General features: G+C 44.4%; 1 protein-coding gene across 3 annotated transcripts in view; it reads right to left on the reverse strand.

Annotated features, from left to right (window-relative positions):
- Positions 1-21,290, reverse strand: part of ACSS2 (acyl-CoA synthetase short chain family member 2) — a 156,908-nt gene that overhangs the window by 108,851 nt on the left and 26,767 nt on the right. For all 3 annotated transcript variants that reach the window (XR_014962136.1, XR_014962135.1, XM_085607321.1), the window contains exon 3: positions 15,412-15,503. Coding sequence is in view for 1 of the 3 variants with exons in the window: in XM_085607321.1 (XP_085463447.1) it covers positions 15,412-15,503 (92 nt within the window). In the remaining 2 variants the exon portion in view is untranslated. The remainder of the gene's footprint in view (positions 1-15,411; positions 15,504-21,290) is intronic.

Raw genomic sequence — 21,290 nt, forward strand, 5'->3', positions numbered from 1 at the left:
TTTTGTAGTACTATTGTGCAACAACAAAATGTACTCCGAAGTGCAGTGTGCGAATTAGGCCCTGTGTGTCCATCCTTTATGACAACTAAAGTAACCAGCAAAGAAAGATGTGTTTGAAGAACTCTGTACTCAGGATAACAGACATATTCTCTACCACCTGTTGATAAACCCAGTCCTGATTTATTATAGTTTGGTGGAAATGGCAGAGGTAAACTTAGTTCTTTACTCTTGCGACCTAATAATATGTCACAACGAGTAAAATTCTCGATCACTTCAGAGATTTATGACTGTAGAAAAACATTTTAAAAACGACATAATTGTATTATATTATATATAAGGTAAATGTAATTCTTTTTATTTAAGACAACCAAATAAGGGACTTAACACTCCTACTCTACAGAAACATTTGTGACACTCCCTCTATTCGTACAGGGGTGTTTATAGTAAGAAATATTTCAACAATCATACAATTTTCCAACATTTGCGATTGAGTTTCCAATCTCTGTAGGCCCACACATCTTAGTCGCACTTGTTACTAAAGTAGTCATCCCATCAGCCACATTCATTTGCCTTCCATTTACCACAACTGCATTCAATGGAGATTACATATATTTTTAAATAATTTGCTTCTTGCTCAGTTGCAGGAATTACAGAAGTGTCCAATTTTAACATTTTGCGTATCTCACTGATTCCAGTTTTCTTCCATGACCTTAATTTTGCCATAGTCATTATTACAATTAATTTAAAATACAGTGTTTGAGGTATTAAGGGATAAAACAAAGCCAACATTTAGAAAGGTGACAGAATTTCTGGCCCATTCCATCGCCCACTTACCAATTGGCCTCTCAGCCAGTACATTCTAAGTAGTTCACAAAGCTGCACGGCTACCACTCGTATATTCCTTGAGTTTTTATCATAGGTGTGCGGGAGGGCACAGCACAACACAAAGGTGGCCTATTCAGTGGCATGGGGATGGCCATCAGATGTGGGCAGTGCTTAATTTGTAAAAAAGATGAGTGCCAGGGCTCTCGCCAGGAGGCCACTGTAGCTTGCACCACCCATTTCCCCTGCAATCGCTGCCAATGAGAGTAAAAACCCAACTACTAACAATCACACTCGTACAAGTGTGACAATTCATACTATTCCGGGCCCCCAAAGCTATAAGAATGGCCCGGGCGGCAGGTATTAGTCGTTTTTAATGCATAGTGATTTAGTAATTCACTGTTGTTGTGGTCATCTCTAAATTAGCCAGACAGCGCCGCTTTATGGCAGACTGTCACAAACGCCGGGGTCGACAATTAAGTGCCGGTGCCGAGCACCGGAAACCACCGCCTCAAATTAAGCACTGGATGTGGGTCACCATAACCCCTCCACGAACAGTGCTTCTGAAGCCCACCTGTAAATTTTGAAACAATCTAAAAAATATGCTGAGCTGGCGAAACAAAAATTACCAGCTTGCAAAACATATCCTCCCTTCAAGAGTGCGGCATAGATTGTATAGCTGGTCTGGAGTGGGGCGCTGCGGTGGGACGAAGCAGCCAAACTGGAAGAAGAGGAGGTGGTGGTCAGTTGTGGGTGATATGTGACCGCTGCTTGCTCAGGCACAGTGGGGCGATGCTGCCCGCAGGCAGGTTTAGAAACAGGTGAGTCAAGCAAAAGAAACAAAAAAGCCCACAAAGGTATCAAGAAGCAATAAGTTACTGTCAAATTCAACAATGCAACACTGTACCATTTGATTTACTGTATTACCAGGAACATTTTGCAAAAATATAACCTGATTACCAGCTTCTGGGACACATGTACTGAAAGCCACCTGGGCCTCCTCTATCACATCCGTCTTGCAGTGAGAGATAAACTGGACAGAGCTGCACACCTATGTGACATGCAATTTTGCTGCCCTGCCCAGGTAAACCCACACACCCTGCACCACGCCAAACAAGTGGGATTATATACCTGAACCAGATGCTGGGTTCAGTAAAAAAAGAGCATACGATAAGATCTTCCTCCCAGTGAGACGCTCATTTGACTTTTAGAAGGAAACTGGGGCATAAACCTCAAAACCATATGATACACAAACATTTGTAAATGGGGATGTCTACACTATTAGCCCTGATTATTCAAGCTGCCTTGCAGTGGTAATGGCTACTAAATTAGACTTTCATGGACAAAATACAAACAGGATCCAATTCCAGGTGTTCAAATGGAGGATTCTGTAATGCTGATAAGACTAGTGGAAGACCCTAAAATGATGCTCATGTCCATTCTGGGGGTCTCAACAAGAACAATCCACGTAACAATCTAGTGGCCAATGTCTTGACGGAAGGAAAACCCTATCACCCTCCTTCGTCCAAGGAATCTCTAGAGGTCCATACCACAATCTACCGCCTTTGCAGTGTCGTCACTGATGACCCCATATCAACTCGATTTAGGAATAAAATGGAGGTGACTCAGCCAAGAATGGAGACATGGCCTTACCTAGAAACCATTTTCATAAGGAGGCCCGATGGTGGTCATATGCCCTCAAAGAAGAGGCTTTCTGGAATCATCAGTTCTTGGCCAATCTTGGAAAGGAATGTACGTTTTTATCCCGCAGTCTTTTTCCCCGCAGGGAATCACAACGAGGTCGTTATAACGACCGCTTTGTGATTCTGCATACCATTACTCCGCAAGTCAGAACAACGACTTGCGGAGGGGGGCGCTGGATGTTGGAATAGTATAATTTACTATTCAAACTCCAGTCTGTGCGGACAATAGGGAAGGTGTTGGATTTTAAATCCAACACCTCCCCTCACCCCACCTCCGCAAGTCGTTGTTCCGACTTGCGGAGTAATGGTATGCGGAATCACAACGCGGTCGTTGTAACAACTGCGTTGTGATTCCCTGCGGGGAAAAAGATTTGTGGTAAACGTTGTTTACCCTCGGAAAGGGTGCACACTGACATTTGTCCTAAACAGCTATGGTAGGAATTGCCTTCTTTTATTACTGGGATCTGTCTGCAACCTACTCGGAAAGGAGGTATGTGGAAGAAGCCTGTGGTCATTTATTTTGCTGTGCACAGGAACACGTTAGATGTCCTATACCCTGTGCCAGTGTGGGCGGATACTCAGAGTACGTGGTGTGGCAATGTTTCCAAAATGTGTGGTCAGCTGGGTTTTGCCACACAAAAGGGGGGAGGTACCTAGCAGGAGTATAGAGTATGAATGAAAGAATTCTCTCACTTTATTCAATAAGCATAACTGTAATTCGAATTGTAATTGCATTTATATAGGGAGTACTATACCTAACGAAGCATTGAAGCGTATTATGCCGGGAGGCACGCTGCTCCGAAGCCCACGGGTAGTGGTTAGTCCATTACTATTGGTTACTGGACTGGGTTCCCTTAAGAATTTCAAGGAAGGGTTTGTTAGCAAAGGGATACTGCTTAGAGTTCCCGAAGCACTGTTGTTTGTTAAATAGTAGGGGTCTTGTTGAAATGCTGATTCTATTGTGTAAGGTGGAGGGGCCCTTAGGAGAGGCTCAGCCTTTTGCCTTCCTTGATCACACTCTCAGTTGATCTGATGCAGAAACATCAGACCAACATCAGTCTTTGTTGTGAGTGCTGCAGGCCAGAGGCATCATCAGGCCAGAGGCTGTGTCTCCACAGCAGCCTGGAAAAGACATGGAGGCCCGCAGCAAACCGGTTCTAGTGTTCTAGTGCGCGAGACTGCGAATGCCCTTGCAGCAGAGAGGCAAGTAGAAAACACATTTCTATACAACTTAACACAAAGATTAGTAAAACAGAAACATAGACGGTAATTTCACACTTTGTTCTGCGACTCCCAAATAGTGATCTGCTGTATTCCCTTTATTTTATCATTTATTTTTCCTCTGTTTCTTAACATTTGTTCCTTTTTCACCCTTTGCGTTGTCCAGCTACATTTATTTTTCTACATCTCATTTGGTTTTGCTCTGTTGGTCCTCCTTAGCCTCTCCTGGCTACAGTCAGAGTTAATCACAAGTAGCAGCCGCAGTCTATAATCTTATAATCCTCTGCAAATTATTACCATCAAACCAGAAAAAGGACACCTCCTAGTAAAAGGCACTAGTCTCGTCAAAGTTCAAGTGACAACTGGCCACGCTCTCTCACTGGCAATGATCATGAACTCGGTATCAGTGCAGCTTTGCGCGCTCTGGACACAAGGCCGGCTCTCTACGCTGAAGATCACACATGCTGTAACGAGAGCACTGCCCTGATCCCTGGAAGGTGGCTCCTGGCTCCCCCTGCAGGTCACTGGCCACTGTCTCCCTGGGTCAGAGTCCTCCTAAACTGCCCTGCAGGTCACTGCCTCCATCAGCTTGGCAGGCTCCTCACCTCATTTATGTACCGAAAACCCAGCTATAAACCAACAGGGTGCTTATACAGGAGCAAGGGTTGCAGTGCAAGGCTCCGATGATTGGAATTTTAACTTTCCACCATTAGGATAAGCCCGGCTCGTTTAGTCACAGCCACACAGACCAGTCGTAGTCTCACATTTCACCGTACAGTCTCACTCCATTTTAGTCTCTCGACTCTTGGTCTTTAATGGTGATATCCTAAATTGTCTTGTGCCAAGTGTAGGTGGCTCACGCCCAGTAGCGGCTCGTGGAGGGAGTTCGGTGGAGCAGTGAGGCGGGGCGGGGGAGGGGCAGGGTGGGGAACTGTAAACACCGGAATATGGATGAACGGAGGTAAGTACACATTTAAATTAATAAAACGAATTCCTTTGAGCGTGCTGCATCGCATTTTGCGATGCAGCACGCGCAACGAAATTCGTTTTTATTAATTTAAATGTGTACTTACCTCCGTTCATCCATATTCCGGTGTTTACATTTCCCCGCCCCGCCTCACTGCCCACCGAACTCCCTCCACGAGCCGCTACTGCTCACGCCGTTTCTTCTCCGCATTCTGGTACTAGAGGTAGCGTTCCCCATGTTAAATCTAGGACTACAAATCCTAGAATACAAGAAAAAACTCAGGACTGGATGAGCTATACACACCTAACAAGGGATGTATTCAGTTCTCTTTTACAGTGTGAGGCCGAGGCATCATTTAAATGTAAATCCAGTATTTCTAAAGCGCGAACAGTTACCAGAAGGCGTCAAGGCGCTGGGGGCCATCGGGAATGCCGCTGATCGCGGCACCCACAGGGGGCCAATAGAGCGGTCGGCGCGCTAGTGTCGGCTGGGCACCAGAGTCCCCTCCCCACCCCCCTTGGGGGCTGGGACTCTGGTGAGTCCCCCCCTCTTCCTCCCTGGGCGGGACGCAAGGGGCGTCACTTCCGGGGGGCATCTTGGCCCGAGGGGAGGCTATATAGCCCTCCGAACCATGAGGTCGCCCTCTTTGCCACGCTCGCCGCATTGGACACGCCGTCGACGCCGTTTGGTCAAGCGTAGTGCTGGTTTCCCGTCACGCAGTATGGCCACCGTCTCAGCGGAGGATGAGCAGAGGCAGGTCAGGATTTCTGTCGAAAAGGTGAACGGATGCGTAGTTGTTTTTGGCTGTTTCAGTGAGCCGTTGCCCGCTTTGCTGGTGTGCGAGGGGATAGTCCGAGGCCCGTTGGGGCGATTTGTTTCATAGTCTTGTGCCTCCCCCCCCCCCCTTTTTTGTTTGCGATCGAGGGCTTCTGCCTCCGGGTCTTTTGAGGCGGGCATGTAACGTAATTGGGCTCCCTGGTTGTGCGGTGTGTCTGCGAGAGTCGGCGAACGGCATTGAGTTCGACGTCCTGGGTGCGCGTTAGTTGTTGACCCAGGGATGCAGGTTCAAATCTCAGTCAGCCTTCCAAGCTTTCGCTTTTACTGGTATTTGTCGCCGATGCAGCCGCGCTGTGTGCGCTGCCTGCGGGGTCGGGAACGGATCCTCGATGGGCTGTTGAGCGTCACTGGGGCGGCGGGGGGGTCTCCAGAGCGCTTCACTAGGCCGTCTCTCCCACGTGGTCTCCTCGCCTAGGTGCGCAGCTTTGTACGGTGCGGCTCGGACCGGGCGCTGGCATGTATGCTGGTCCCGGCTGGGCTAGGGCAGAGGGGTTGGTTACCCGTTTGGGTCAGGGGCGAGTTGGAGCGCAGGGGGTTTAGGTCTGATGGGGCACTCCGTCCATGTCCTTTTCCGGTTTTGGGGACTGGGAGGCAGCCTCTTCCCATCCAATTGGTGGCAGTGGGGCTGAGCTGCTGGTGGCTTCCTGTGTGGCACTGCCTCCATATTGGGGTCGTTCCGACTTTGTGCAGGGTGTTTGCAGTTCCGCCCGCTTCCAAGTGAAGCTCGGTCCCCCAGCTGCAAGGCTTTCGCTTTCGGTGCCCACGTGGGGTTAGAGTTTGTGTTTGAGGGGGCAGCAGGGGGGGCGTGGGCCCGGTGCGGAGTGGCCCTGTTGCCCGTCCCTCCCCCCCATGGCCCCACATTTGCAGGTTTTATGTCAGAGCAGCCTCGGCAACCACCCCTGAGAGCCATTGGGGATTCGCCGAGACTGAGTGCGGGGACTGGGGTTAGACGGTGGTCCCGCGGACTGGTGGTGCGACTGTGTCTGGCCACTCTGACATACATTCGAGCATATATGGCCCATGACTGTAGGGATGACCCTGCCAACTACCGACCAATCAGTTTGATTGATGCGATGCAGAAAGTAGTTGGCAGGGTAGTATTGCAGAGAATCCTTCGATGGATAGATGAAGAAAACATCCTTTCCCAATACCAAGCAGGTTTTAGGGCTTGTACAGGGACGATGGACCAAGTATTTAGGTTGTTTTTAATTTAATGGAAGGTGGTCCTGATTGGCAAAGGTAGCCTTTATTTGGCATTTATCGATTTAAAGACCGCCTTTGACCTAGTCCCTCGTGATCGGCTATGGCATCTATTAGAACAAATGGGGATGCCACCACTAATATTGAACATCTTGACTCGCCTACATGAGGGCAATTATGCCCAAGTGAGGTGGGGGTCCCAGGGACAAAAAACAAACAAGATCCCTGTAAATAGAGGGGTACGCCAGGGCTGTGTTTTGGCTCCCACCCTGTTCTCTTTATATATGAACGGGGTGCGAGCTTACTATCCTGCATACTGACCACATTAGCTCCCTCAGTGATCCAGTTAGGGCAGCCTTAAGCTTAACATTATCACTTAAGATCCTTGCTTTCCCCATGATCACTTGCTTACTTAGTTTGAATTCAAGACCAATTTGAGATGACGAGGTAGCATCAGGCAGCTGGAATAAGCATCTGTAGCAACGACATCGAGCCTTACTCAGCCAGGTTCCTAGAAGCTCCTAAAATATTAGCAAGCCATATGATAATGTTGGAATAAATTTGGCATCAATAACATGACAAATTGCAGAGAGATCGGGCCTCTCATTTGTTTTAAGAGTTTTTGAAAGCTAATAATCATGGTTGTAGACATTCCTTTCAGTGCCTGGAGCTGTGCTTGATGCGAGCCAAGCTGGTTAAAACAGATGCCCGGATACTTCAAGTTTGATACCTAATCTAGTTTTACATGATCCAGTCGGAATTTAGCTTTCTTGATTATCTTCTTTCCAAAAAACATTATTTTTGTTTTGGAAGCATTAATGGAGATTTTACTGACACTGCAATAAAGGGACAGAGCATCCAGAAATCTTTGCAAGCCGACAGCTATATGATCAAACCTGATTGCGTCATCTGCGTACTATGACCTATGACCTGTCTTGGCAAGAATTTAAGGTATTTTGTGATAGACGGCTTACTGATTGCGATCCCCCATTGAGCCAGTACTTTTGACACCCCCTCAATGCACCGTGCAATCTCTGCATGATGGAACTGCACTTTGGTTGCTTTTTTTGGATGATCTTATGTGCCAGGAGTAAAGGCAATATATTCAAGGTCTTTGGACTCAATCCCACCAATACCTGGGAGAGCAGATAAGAGTTTTAAAATATTACTTCTATTTAGGATGTCTTCTCTCCCTGGGAGATATATCCCGGGTTGAGGATTAACCTTGCGCCATTGTTCTGACCTTCCTGAAAATCGTTCAATGGGGGGTAACTGGTTGATCTTCACAGGGTTGTACACTTCCACCCGGTCACCCTGGTCTCCTACAACAATGCTTATGCCCTTAGGGCAGTACTGTCGCTTGCTGATGTAGGGGCGGTATACCCTCCATCCGCCCATACATTCCCATCCTGGTCATAAAATGATTTATGCACTGTCTTACCTTTACTGGAGGGAGATTGGAGGCCATTAATTGAATCTTATCATTATTACTGGAAACAGGTGGCAAGCACAATTCTTGGACTGTATCTGTATAGCAGCGTGTCAATTGATTTTCTACTTGCGTTTCCTTGTTTGCAGGCTGGTTCGCAATTTGGCACTCATTTGTGACTTTTGCTGATTCTAAGCCTATAGAAATGCTTCCAGGAACAGGGATGCCATCCCCTATGTTTGCTTCCAATTCCTCAGTCTGAGAATATGCCACTCCAAATGTTTATTAGTCCCATTAGAGACAACAATTTCATGCCCTTCTTGTAAGGTCTGATATTTATTAAGGTCGATGTCGTGTATTATCTTGTGGTTGACTATCTATTGCCGTCTTTCTCACAGACACAACCTCTTCATACATTTTCAGTGCAGCTTTTGTGTGGCAATTTCGTTTTTTTGTTTCGTTTCTGGAGGTGAAATTTGTGTTTCCTAGATAGATTACTGGATACAACCTCTGTACTGGTTTGATAAGCCCTTAACAAATGGATTTATATCACTCTCTTTTTTAAATGCATTTTGAATGTTTAAGACTTCACCCGGGCAGTCCGAGCCAACATGAGTCGTGCATTCGCTATTTGACCTGGGCGCCACCCCCCTGTGACTATCCTGCTTTTCAACATTCTCTGTTGGGCTTGATTTGGGTTTGGAATTGGTTATTGCTTTGCATTCTGATCAGTTCAGACATGATTCCCTGAAGAGCAGATATCTTCCCTAATAAGTGGGAACAATACCATGGATCCATGACTTTGTCCATAGACTGCTGACCATTGATGATTAGGGCATTTAGGTTGTCTAACTGGGTATCAATGTTCCTGACGTGCAGCCAATGATTGCAGGATGTTTATTTGTACCTCTAATTTGCCCGCATGCATTATGGTGGCTTGGCCAATGCTTATAAGGGCGCTTTACTCATTGCCTTCCACAGTACCAGACAGTTTTCGTCATGATCTTGACCATGGGCTGGTGGTCTGTGATTGGTTGTTTTGTCTTTAGTGGGGTCTCCCATGTTTTGCATGGCGAGGGCTTATGTCTGATATTTCATCGGTTCCATGTTCCTTAGTAAACCTTTCCAATAGCTGCTCTTTGTCTGGTTACATTATTAAAATCAGTAACTGCAGTACTCTTGTAAATTAACTGGCTCCATTATTCTGAGGCTATACTCATCTTCAATATATTGTTCTTTAATTTTCCCATGGTAATTATCAGCATTAATATCAGTATTATTAAATTCATTGGGAGTCGCTCTGCCCTTTTTTGTTATGTTTGATCCCGAGGGGGAAGATAACACACTATGACTGATATTTTCTTCGCCTCATGCGGTTTGTGCTGTAAGTGTTTTTGCATTTTTAGTATCGTGGAGCATTTTAGAGACTCCCACTTCTACATCATAGAGAGGGCACCCTATCATTGGATTCATAAATGTTTGAGTATTTTCACGACTTTTAATGGTCACAATTTTGATTTCTGGAGAGAGGGGTTGTAATAATACTCTTCAAGCCAGGTGGAGGTGGAAGAGACGTTTATTATCCAACTGACACCTCCAAGTCACCTCACAGCAAATTATTTTAATCACCAACATTCTAAGGTAAGCACCCGGAAATTCCAATGAGAATGGAATGGAGGGTGAGGAAACAGTGAACCAGGGGAAGGAATGGAGGGAAATACCAACAGAGGATAAATGGAAGAAAGTATTTACAAATGATAATACTGGTCTAATAATTCAGGAAGAAAATAAGTTACATTACAACACATTTCACACGCACAAGGAAGAACAGCGGTGATGCAAATAAACAATTGAGCAAAAGTAAGGATTAAACCATAGTAAACTCTCCCGACCATATTGGTTTCCTTCTGTGCCTTTCTGGTCTGTTTTTTTTTCACAGTAGAATCATTTGTACCACATCTCATACCTTCAAATTATTCCTCTTGTAAAGTGTGTGGGAAACGTGTTAGTCTATCCATGCTCTAAGTTCTTCCATCATCTAGAACTACTACATTTTTCTGTACCATCACGATAGATTTGGGTTCTGAATATACACTGTCCTTAGCTCTACGGGATTCTGGGAGTTTCACCACCACTTTGTCCCCTATTTCCCAGAATCAACTCCCAACCCTTTGCAGCTTGTTGTACTGTGCACTGTATTTCCTTTGATTACGTTTTATGCAATCTCCCACCTCCTCTCTGCGGAGCCATACAGGTTGTCCCCCTCCTAACCAATCGGGCATGAGTTTGGATCCAGGTACTCTTCATTTAAGAGAGGTTAAAGGGGAAATACCTGTGACTGCATTGGGTGTGGTTTGATAAGACCAAAGCATCTCCCGTAAGAATTTCTCTAACAGAATGCCTGAGATTGTCGCTAGTTGGAGATTCTCTTTAATCATTCTGATAGCTCTTTCAACCAAGTGGTACAAAAGGGGGTGGTGATGGACAGAGCATCAGAACCAATCAAACACTCACACCCAGTCAACAGATCTGGGTTTGATCCATCACCGTTCTTTAGCCCACTCTGCCACCCCAGTTCAGACATGGCCATATGCAAATCAGTCTGACCCTGTGCCTCATGGGAACAGTCCAGCCCGAACTGCCAAGCCATGCCTTCCCTGGACCGGAAACAAGCTTCCTAGGACCGGTTTCTGGCATTTCAGCCGTCTTCAGCCAGGCTTGCTTGAATCCAGTTGCAAAGTGAGCAAGGGACTCACGTCTGAGCATACCCTGCCAACTTATGGTGAACAAAGCGGTACAAAAGAGGGTGGTGATGGACGGAGCATCAGAACTAATCAAACACTCACACCCAGTCAACAGATCTGGGTTTGATCCATCACCGTTCTTTAGCCCACTCTGCCACCCCAGCTCTTTCAACCAAGCCATTGGCCCTGGGACAGTAAAGAGCTGTAGGTTGATGTGTAACTGCAAAGTTTTTTAGGAACAAATTAATTTCTTCTGAAGCAAATTGTATACCGTTGTCCAATATAACGGTATTGGGAAAACCTTCAGAGTAAACAAACATCAGTGAGGAATTCCAACTTCACCCTTGTGGTAATTGAATGTACCACTTTGGTCACTATCCAGTGTGAGTGGTAATCAATACGTACTATAATGTCCTTGCCATTCTGCGTACTTTAGGGGTCCCATAATGTCAACAGCTAGCTTGTCCCTTGGTTTGCTCGGTACTTCTACCGGGGACATGGGAGTACATCTTACGTTTTTGATTCGTCACTTTGTGCACATGTAGTGCAGTTCTTTACCATGTTCTCGAATAGCGTGTCCATGCCCGGGAACTAGTAATGAGCACTAGCTTTACCTTTAGTATGACTCCTTCCAGGGTGACCTTCATGAGCCAATTCTGCTATTCTGTCCCATAACCTCCTGGGGGGAATTCATTTGTTTATTCTTTTAATTAATTTCCCTTCAATACTGAGTTACTGTCTGATTTCCCAGTAACCTTGAAGATTAACTGGCAAGTCACTCTGTCGATCATGCCAGCCATTAACTATTTTCTCCTTTAGCAAGGACAAAGTGTCATCTTCGTCCATTCCCGATTCCCATTCCTCCTTATTAATACTTGCCAAGGCAATCTGTAACACAGTACTCTCATGACTCTCAACTTTAGATTCAAATTCTTCTATTGCCATCCTTGATAAGCAGTTGGCTGCCGTATTGTTAGATCCAGAAATGTTTTCTAACCTGAAATTAAACCCGCATGGCCTAAAACCCACTAGGATATGCAAGGGGTTGTACTATCTATCCTTTTGGTTGTGAGAATATGAATCAGTGGCTTGTGGTCAGTGCATAGAGAAAATGGTAATCCCCACAGAAAATATTTAAAATGTTGGATGGCCCGAAGCAGGCAAGAGCTTCTCTCTCTACAGTAGAATAGTTTTCCTCTGCACCTTTGAGTGTTCATGATGCAAAAGCTATTACTTGTTCTTGATTATCCACAACCTGGCTGAGAATGGCACCCAACCCTTAAGTGCTGGCATCAGTAGTTAGAATTGTTTTCCGCTTAACGGGTGGGACTGGAGATAATTTCTTGTTTGATTTTATCAAAGGGTCTTGCAACTGTATATTCCATATGAAGTGAACAACAATTCTTGTAAAGGAGCAACTTTATTAGCAAAATTCTTTATGAACTTGGACATGTACTCAACCAGTCCCAAGAATGATCTGTGTGTATGATTTTTCGCAAAGAAGGACATGCTCCGGGTTATTAGGGTCCAACTTTATGCTTAGTTCTCTTTGATGCTTCCAACCAAATAAGTTGGATCCCTGTGTAGTTATATAAACTTGTCCAATAGTGGAGCGAACCTTAAATTCAATTCTCATAGCAGCCATTCCTACCAACGGAATATGATCCCTATAGTAACCACTAGGATTTATATCAGCGCCATTGAGATCAAAACCATTTTCAGAAAACTTCTCCACAAATATATTTTTTTCTATAAAGGTATACAGAGAACATGAATCTGCATACACAGTTACTTCTTCCCCATCCAATGCAATTTTACATGTAGGGTAAGTATTTTGGTTATTGCTTTCCAAAGTATCTGTTTGTAGCACACATTTCTCTCTAACATTATCATCATTTCCTACAGCATGTACACGTTTGTTTTCCATATTTTTACAAACTTTGGCATAATGGCCTCTTTTATTATATTTTCTCCATATACAATGACGAACAGGACAGTTCGAACTATTTGCTAGATGGTTAGAATTACCACATCTGTAACAACTTGTTCTTCCAGTTTCCCGGATAAATCTCTGTTTGCCTTTTTCATTATAGTTTTTCTGATTCACTTCCAATATCGTGTCATCATTTGTATCCCTCATACTGAGTACTTAATTCACTTCCTCATTGGTACTGGGTAATTTCACCACCTTAATGAATTCAGCAGTATGCTCTATATACTTTTTGCCAGTTCTAAAGCTTCTTTAAAATCTGGGTTATGTGCCAGTAATTTTTCCTGTATACGTGTATTGTTGGTACATCTTACTAACTGGTCACGAATCAATGAAACACAAAGAACACCAAATTCACATGTATTTGAATGATCACGTAGTACAACAATATAGCTCATGACTTTTGTTGATGCACCCTACCAAAAAATGTGAGGCGCTCAAGGACAACATTTATTTTCTGGCCAAAATGCACTACCAGTTTCATAACTGTTGATTTATACAAATCTAGTGGGTCTGAAACCTCCTCAGCACTATCACTATTGGGGTAATTAAGGCTTTCATACATTTTCCTCCCCTGTGTTCCCGAGTTATGAAACATAATATGTTGTTTTCTAAATGGTGAGGATTATTGTCCTCCTATAGCTAATAAGTAAGACTCAAATAATTGTATCCATTCCTTACAAGGTAACAATGGCTCACCAATTTCATTTAGCCATGTTGCAGGAGAAACATACAAAAGAAATAATACTCTAAAGATAGGACGACAGAAAAAGTATTATGAAAGATATGGAAGTAAAATAAAATTAAGATAGCTCTAAAAACGCCCCTATACAATAATGGAAGGATACATTAATTACACTTCCAATACGGCTGCCAAAGTTAAACCGCACACTGTTATCCTGCAAGACTTGTTCTTAAACTCAGGACCCGCCCAGGAAGTCAGAGGAACGCATTGTAATATATATATGAATTACTTACATTAAGTAATTTGCAGAGCACAGTTTTGTAGAGTGCTATGAGGACCAGACAGATGATACAGCACCAGTGGCATCCAACGATATCTGAGACTTACGTAACTTTAAAAACGACATTCCTGCATTACTTAACTGCATCAATTATAAAAGTAATTCTCATAACGAAATACTGATTGATTCATACAGGGCACTGGGAACACAGAGAATGTCCTTTGGTGTTGTTCTGATTGTAATAAAGCAGTGTCTGTTTTTCAGAAAAAGAGTGCACACAGGGCCTGGCCCTTGGCCAAGCTGTGTATGAAGTACTGCATTCAACGGCACACAACACATCAGTATGTAGCACAAACAAGCTCTAAGTCTACGACGTACAAGGGCAAAGACCATCTCCTGTATACTGAATGCAAAGGGCCAGGTCTTTGGCCCTATGAGCAAAACAAAAACAGCAAGAATACACACACAGACTGCCTTAGGCAGTGACACCGTATGTGAGGTCACATGAGCCATCATCAATGTCATTATCTGTGATGCAGTGTGTAGTGTTATGATCATGGGGTGTTAGGTTTACACTGAAACCACAAATGTCAAATTTCAGTTGTTTTGAGATTTTGGGTCATATCAACAATTTCCCCCATCCCAATATTTGTCAAGGTTTTTAAAATTAAAAGATAATCATAATGTCCCCCAAGACTGTGAACATAAGAGTCTTGAGTCATGTCCTGCCCACAGTGCCTTCATTTGCCGGGGTGCTGCTTGTGAGGAGCAGCCGCAACCCTATTAAGCACACAGTATCTCTGCTGACAATAAGCACGGGCGTTGCCAGGGGCAAATGATGATCTGTAAAAAACATGTTTCTTTTCCTGCTCAACACAAATAATACTTATGCATGTCAGAATATCATTAGTAAAAATATTGTTTAAAAAAATGCCCCTGAATATAGTTTGCAAAAAATAGAAGCCCAGCGGGTGCAGAATTTATATTATTAACTCCTGTGTGGCATTGTTTTTCAAACTCTTTGATTATGGTGCATGTGCCATACCAACCGCACAGTAAAAACACACCCACCAAAAAAACAAGAAATCTGCTGCTATAACCAATCAGTTATGTCTGAACTAGAACGCCCCTTAAAGTAAAATTTTTCAATTCATTTTATATTGATATTTGTGTGTATGTTTTCTTTAGTGCTGTGTGTTAACTTTCAGTTACTTCAGTGCGCTGGAAGAAATTGGCCTCCCCGTCACTTTATATACACTGTCCAATCAGAGTCATATAGGATAGACGGAGCTCGTGCCCAATGTTCTTCGGCTGCCACTCTTGATCTGAGAGGTTCCATTAGAGAAGAAGCCAGCAGGCTTTGTTCTTCATGTGTTTCCTGAACCGTGTGAGGTTATACGACAGGACACTTCATCATAGAGCACAGCACAATAACCGTATAGTTTCTCTCCTGCCATCCTTCAAACCCTGCAAAATATGCTGCAATAGCAAACACACATTTCACCATGAGAAATGCTGAGACTATGTACATACCTAGCTTCTTTAAAACATTGGCAAATCTGCAGACTTGCTTCAGCAGGCGGTCATATGAAATGGTGGTGTGATCGGTGGGCTGGTTGCCTTCCCTAAAAAAATCAATGAAACAAACCAGGTGCTGTCAATTCAAACGGTGGGTGGAGACGTCTGCATGCACGAGTTTACATCATCTGATTTCCACATAGGCGCCTTCTCTGGCGACATTAATTATGCACTGGATAACTAATGGGTACAGGAATGAAAGGGTGTTTCTTTTGCTTCACAGGTTTCTGCTAAATTATAAAAGCGTCACTTGTACTCAATTACCAGAGATGTTTTATACTAAAAGAAGCTAATAACAGAAGGTAACAGTTTAGAATACTCCCTGAACCAGCTATACTCTGAGAGTCCACACGGTTGATGACTGTGTCCCGAAAACAACTCCACAAAAGATGTGTGTTTACAGCTCTGGCTATTAAAACACGCTGCACTTGTTGAAACTGAGAGAGATAGTGTGTGTGTGTCTCTCTCTCTCTCTCTCTCGCTCTCTCGGATCTCTTACAAACTGAATTGCCACTTGAAGTATAAGTATATAACTATCGGGTATTATTATTACACAAACAGTTCAAAGGCCCACACTGCATCAGGATTTGAAGGATAAAAGGCTGAATCAGCCCTGCCAGCTTTAAAACTTGTGACCTGCAGTTCATATGGATGTCACAGTTGGAGGCTCTCAACTCAGTTTTTTCGTGAGCAAGGGAGTAGCCAGAATATTCAAGTACCCCCCACCTACTCTTTAAAATGAAAGCTCTAATGGCACAGAGCAAGGGGGCAACCCTCCCTAGAAGTTTTCCTGTCTGTTCCATCCAGTTATCAATCCATTCATCCTTTCACCCTTCCTTCCACCCACCGATACCCACAAATTCACCTTTACATTCTTACATCCATTCATTTTTCATGCATCATTCACTCTTTCCTCATTACATCAAAAAAATACCTTCTGCCATTCATCCACCGATCCATCTATCCATGCATCCATCCATCCATCCACTCTGCCATTCATCCACCCATCATTTCACCGTGCCATCCATCAACACCCTTCAATCCACTCTGCCATCCATCCACTCTGCCATCCCACAAATTCATCTATCCACTCATTCATCCACCTACTCATCCCTCCTTTCACCCTTCCTTTTATTCAATATTCCTTCCTTCTTTCCCTTTTCTATTTACCCATGCTTTGTTTTTCCATAAAAAGCCCCATCCCCGCTGTAGCTGCCAAAGCGGGGGTTCAAGACGCCTGTGTTAGTGAGCATCTTGACAAAATGACAGAGGTGATTCGCTGACACCGAAAGGTATACTACACACTATTTCCTGAGAAAGCTTCCCTTCTGCCACCGACACAAGTTGTAAAACAAGATGTTCTTCTCTGACCTAAAACACTATGTTTTGTTATGTGATCAGCAACTGTAAAGTGCCTTCTAACATCACTTTATAACCAAAGCGCTTTCTTAACCTTTTATGCATTTTTTATAGCTCTAGGATTTCAATCGACCAACCAGGTATATTTTTTTCGTCCTGTGTGGATAGTACAGGTTTCTTAAATAACTAGATTACAAATCTGGATGGATGGCAACCCAAATGGGAGAGATCCTTACACGATGGCACACATGACGGGCACCAGCTTGGAGTTTGTGTTGCGTAGCCAGGATACCCAGGACCCTTTTCCACACTTGATCCGTCTCATAGGTGGGCTTTGGGACAGGGCAGACAAAGGAATAATCCGCTGCACGCCCTATGCCCCCGATTGAGATATTTGTATTTTGCCCCCAATCTCCCAAATTTAGGATTTTGTCTCAGATTAGTTCTATGAATCGGCCCCACAGTATATTTATCCCCTAAGAGAGTGCATTCGTAGCTTTCTGGACAGAAGTCCTGACCCGTTGCAAACACATTACTGGGTGGGACATCCCCCAACAGATAGTCCATTGTGTATTGGGATGGATCCCCGATAGTACTAAAAAGACTCTGATCAAGAGATACTCAATTTTGGGGCGATCAGCCGGATTAGCCCCCGACAGTAGAGGCCTGGAAACGGTACCTACATGTGCGGGCCGGAGTTGAAGAGGGACATATGAAAAAAATGCACAGGGATGTAACGGCTACTGATGGCTTGCTGGCCTGGGTTGCTATGACACAAGTACTACTGGAACCCCATGTGAAGGATGGCCCAGGTGGGATTGAGGGGGAGCAGGGCGGGTTGACTTTGTGTTAAATGTTGGAACAAATGTGGCCCACTACACTTGTTTGACTTCATGAACCACAGATGTGACCGAAACAAGTTGATATCCTCCTCTGATACTTTCTGGGTGTTGATAAATGGCAGTCAGGCGGATGCATAATGTTAGTGGAACTCAATCCAGAGGGGCATTTCGGCACTATGCAGGAGGCGATGGAATCTTTTGGTATAGGAGAAGAGCAATTTTTACAATACGCCAAAATAGCAGCGGCTGCAGGAAGATGTCGGCTCAATACGCACAGACAGGAGACTACCGCAGTTTCGTGTCGAGAAGGCCTGGAAGAGAGTCAGTGACTAGCAAATCACTCCCAAAGACTGGTTAAAAAGTCATGCCGGCTGGGAATGGTATCAACTTGCGCCAGATTCAAGCAGATGCAATATAATATTGTACACATGGGTGCTGATTCGCAGAACTAATCTGAGACAAAATCGTAAACTTACTACTTTTGATATTCACAGAAGGCATTTCTGTGAATAGCAAAAGTAATAAGTTTAGGACTTTGTCTCAAGTTAGTAGTAGTAAAGTTAGTAGTCCTAACTTTACTACTACTAAATGCCTTCTGTGAATACCAAAAGTAGTACGTTTAGGATTTTGTCTCAGATTAGTTCTGTGAATCGGCCCCACAGTATATTTATCCCCCATTCGTAGCTTTCTGGACAGAAGTCCTGTCCCGTATCAAACTCATTACTGGGTGGGACATCCCCCAACAGATAGTCCGATGTGTATTAGGACGGATCCCCGATAGTACTAAAAAGACTCTGAGCAAGAAATACTCAATTTTGGGGCTCCTAGTGGCAAAACGGCGCATAGCAATCAGCCGGATTAGCCCCCGACAGTAGGGGCCTGGAAACGGGACCTACTTGTGCGGGCCAGAGTTGAAGAGGCACATATGAAAAAAATTTGCAGGGATGTAACGGCTACTGATGCCTTGCTGGCCTGGGGTGCTATGACACAAGCACTACTGGAACCCCCTGAGAAGGATGGCCCAGGTGGGATTGTGGGGGAGCAGGGCGGGTTGACTTTGTGTTAAATGTTGGAACAAATGTGGCCCACTACACTTGTTTGACTTCATGAACCACAGATGTGACCGAAACAAGTTGATATCCTCCTCTGATATTTGTGTAACTGACTGCTAGCCAGGGGGGATGGAAGAAGTGGGGTGGGCTGGAAGGTCTTCTAAAATTACCAGTTTATATTTCATTTTCTAAATTTGAGGCTTTCTGGTTGCAGCCTGCACAATATATGTGTCCTTAGGCGGGGAAGGGAATGTTATTTGTATCCAATAATTATATGCTAATACTTACTAATCAGCCATTTCCCATTAATATTATTGCATTGACCGCTGTAATATTTGAGACCTGCCAAGGAAAATAAATACTTTAAAAAACAAAAACTGGATTAGAAATGGCTCATGTTTGTTAATGTGAAAGTGCAAGAAATCCACCTTTTCTGACAAGTAACCCCCGTTTTTAGGTCGAGCCTAGAGCAGCGCATGCGCTGCTTGCTCGACTTTTAGTAAGGGGGTTTTCAAAGTGCTACCAGAGGCTTTTGCTGGCCTCAAGCTTGCGTGCATGTGCGCGTGAAGGTGCGCAGCCGCCATCTGTCTTTTCTCCATCGGGTAATTAAGTGCATCGCGATCAACTTAACTTTCGGTGCCCGCGCGGCAAATGCTTTTTGCGCGCGCTTGTTGCAAAAAGCCATAGTGTTAGCAGCGTTCATACCGAAAGGCTGCAATGTTTATTACAACTCATGTCTTTAAATTATGTCCCTGAGCTCTTGCGAATTTGCCAAGCTCATAAGAAACAATCCAGACTTCTGTTGCTAGGACTTTTAGATCCTGAAAGCATTGCCAAAACATGAACATGCCTTGCTGGGTTATTTTAAACATGCTCGGGACAGTCGGTTGCCTCCCCCTACTGACATTAAGTCTCAATCACATTGCATTACACAAGAACGCCATCCGATCGTCTCCTTAATTAAAAGTTGTCTCAATTATGCATGCCTCAAACCTCCTTTCACAAAAAAACGTAGAATTGCACCTCCAGCAAATAGCGGCAAATTACACTGTGCCGGTGCCTTTGTTTCGAGAAAGCGTGCCTCTTCCTGGAAGCGAGTACTTTTGTCCTTAGCAGCTTGTGTTTGTCTCTTTTCAGGAGCCGTCTTCACCATCTTTATGCTGCTCGGCAACTTGAACAGCTGCGCCAACCCCTGGATATGCATGTACTTCTGTGGCTATATCCCGTACTGCGTAAGGCAGCTTGAACACCTTTCAGCCCAGGAGGAGTCGGCCTCCACAGCGAGCATTAACTTGGGAGATCGCGAGCCTGAAGATGTCACTTCCGTCTAAACTGGCACCTCATGCCCTACTATGGTATCTCCAGGTCCTAGGAATGTGCATAGCTGGCTTGCCCCTACAGACTCTTTTTTTAAAAACAAGTATGGGTTTCAGTTATTGGAAAAAGTATATTCTGAGAACCATTCCTTGATTTTGAGGTTCGCTTCAGAACAATAAATGACACGGTGCTGAGCAGTAATAGTTACCAGGGTATACGTTTTGCTTCAGCAATGTGTGTATCTTGCAATCCGTGCAAAGTTGGGCTGGTGCAGGGCAGTAACCAGGGACAGTTTATAGTCTGACTACGGCCCAGACTCTTTAGCGTGGCCAGTGCCAACATGTGTGGTATTGATACAGTTCATATTTTACTGTCTTTCTGCCCATGTTTGCAAAGTCCATTCTCTGAAACCCTGGCACTTTTCGTGCTTAACACACCGTGGCTTGGAATAGCACCTGCCTGTAATTTTGTACAAACAATAAACCCCTGATAGTCAAATCTGCTGTAAAGGCACCTCCCCTTCTGGCTTCCATGTTACTTGTGACTGAGTTTACCATCAAAATAAATGATATTACAGGGCTGTTCAAACACAGACTGGGCATATCTGAATTCGGTGCACACAGGAGCTGAGCTGAATATATGGACATGAATGGCTGCGAAAAACAGTGCAATAAGTGTAGAATGAGCACTGGCGTGTAAGGAATGCACCATATCGGGAATCAACTTTGGGAACAAAATCATGTTCACTGTATAGTTGTGTGAATGATTCACGGCTACCAGTTCGACAGCCTTTGCAGAAGCACACCTAGAAGTCACAACACGTCTGTTACTTCAGCCAGCCAAGAGGCAGACCCAGCTGATTTACTATTCTGTCTCCATCCTTACTCTTGGTAACAACCACCTCGGCGTGCTTGCTTCATCGTCGTCGAGCTGTGCCCCTGTAAGGGTTGTCGATCTGATGGGGTGCCCAGTGCCCCTGGGTCTATTAAAGCTGCATTAACATTTATCTTCGCACTAGCATGTATTATGTCTCAATGATATATAGTGATAGTGGTGACATAGGGTCAGTGGTCGAAGTGGGGGAAAAAAAGTAGGGGAACTGTGGGCGGAGAATCAGAGGGCGGGATTAACCTGTGGATTGGATCAGTGGGCGGAGTCAGAGGTGTGGCAGAAAGAGCAAAATATCCCAATTTTTATTTATTTATTTATTTCTATTCTTGTATAGCGCTCAGCTACCCCCAACGGGGGTGTCCCGGCGCTTGCG

Source organism: Triturus cristatus, chromosome 5_2, assembly GCF_964204655.1.
Source record: "Triturus cristatus chromosome 5_2, aTriCri1.1, whole genome shotgun sequence".
Classification (NCBI taxonomy): domain Eukaryota; kingdom Metazoa; phylum Chordata; class Amphibia; order Caudata; family Salamandridae; genus Triturus; species Triturus cristatus.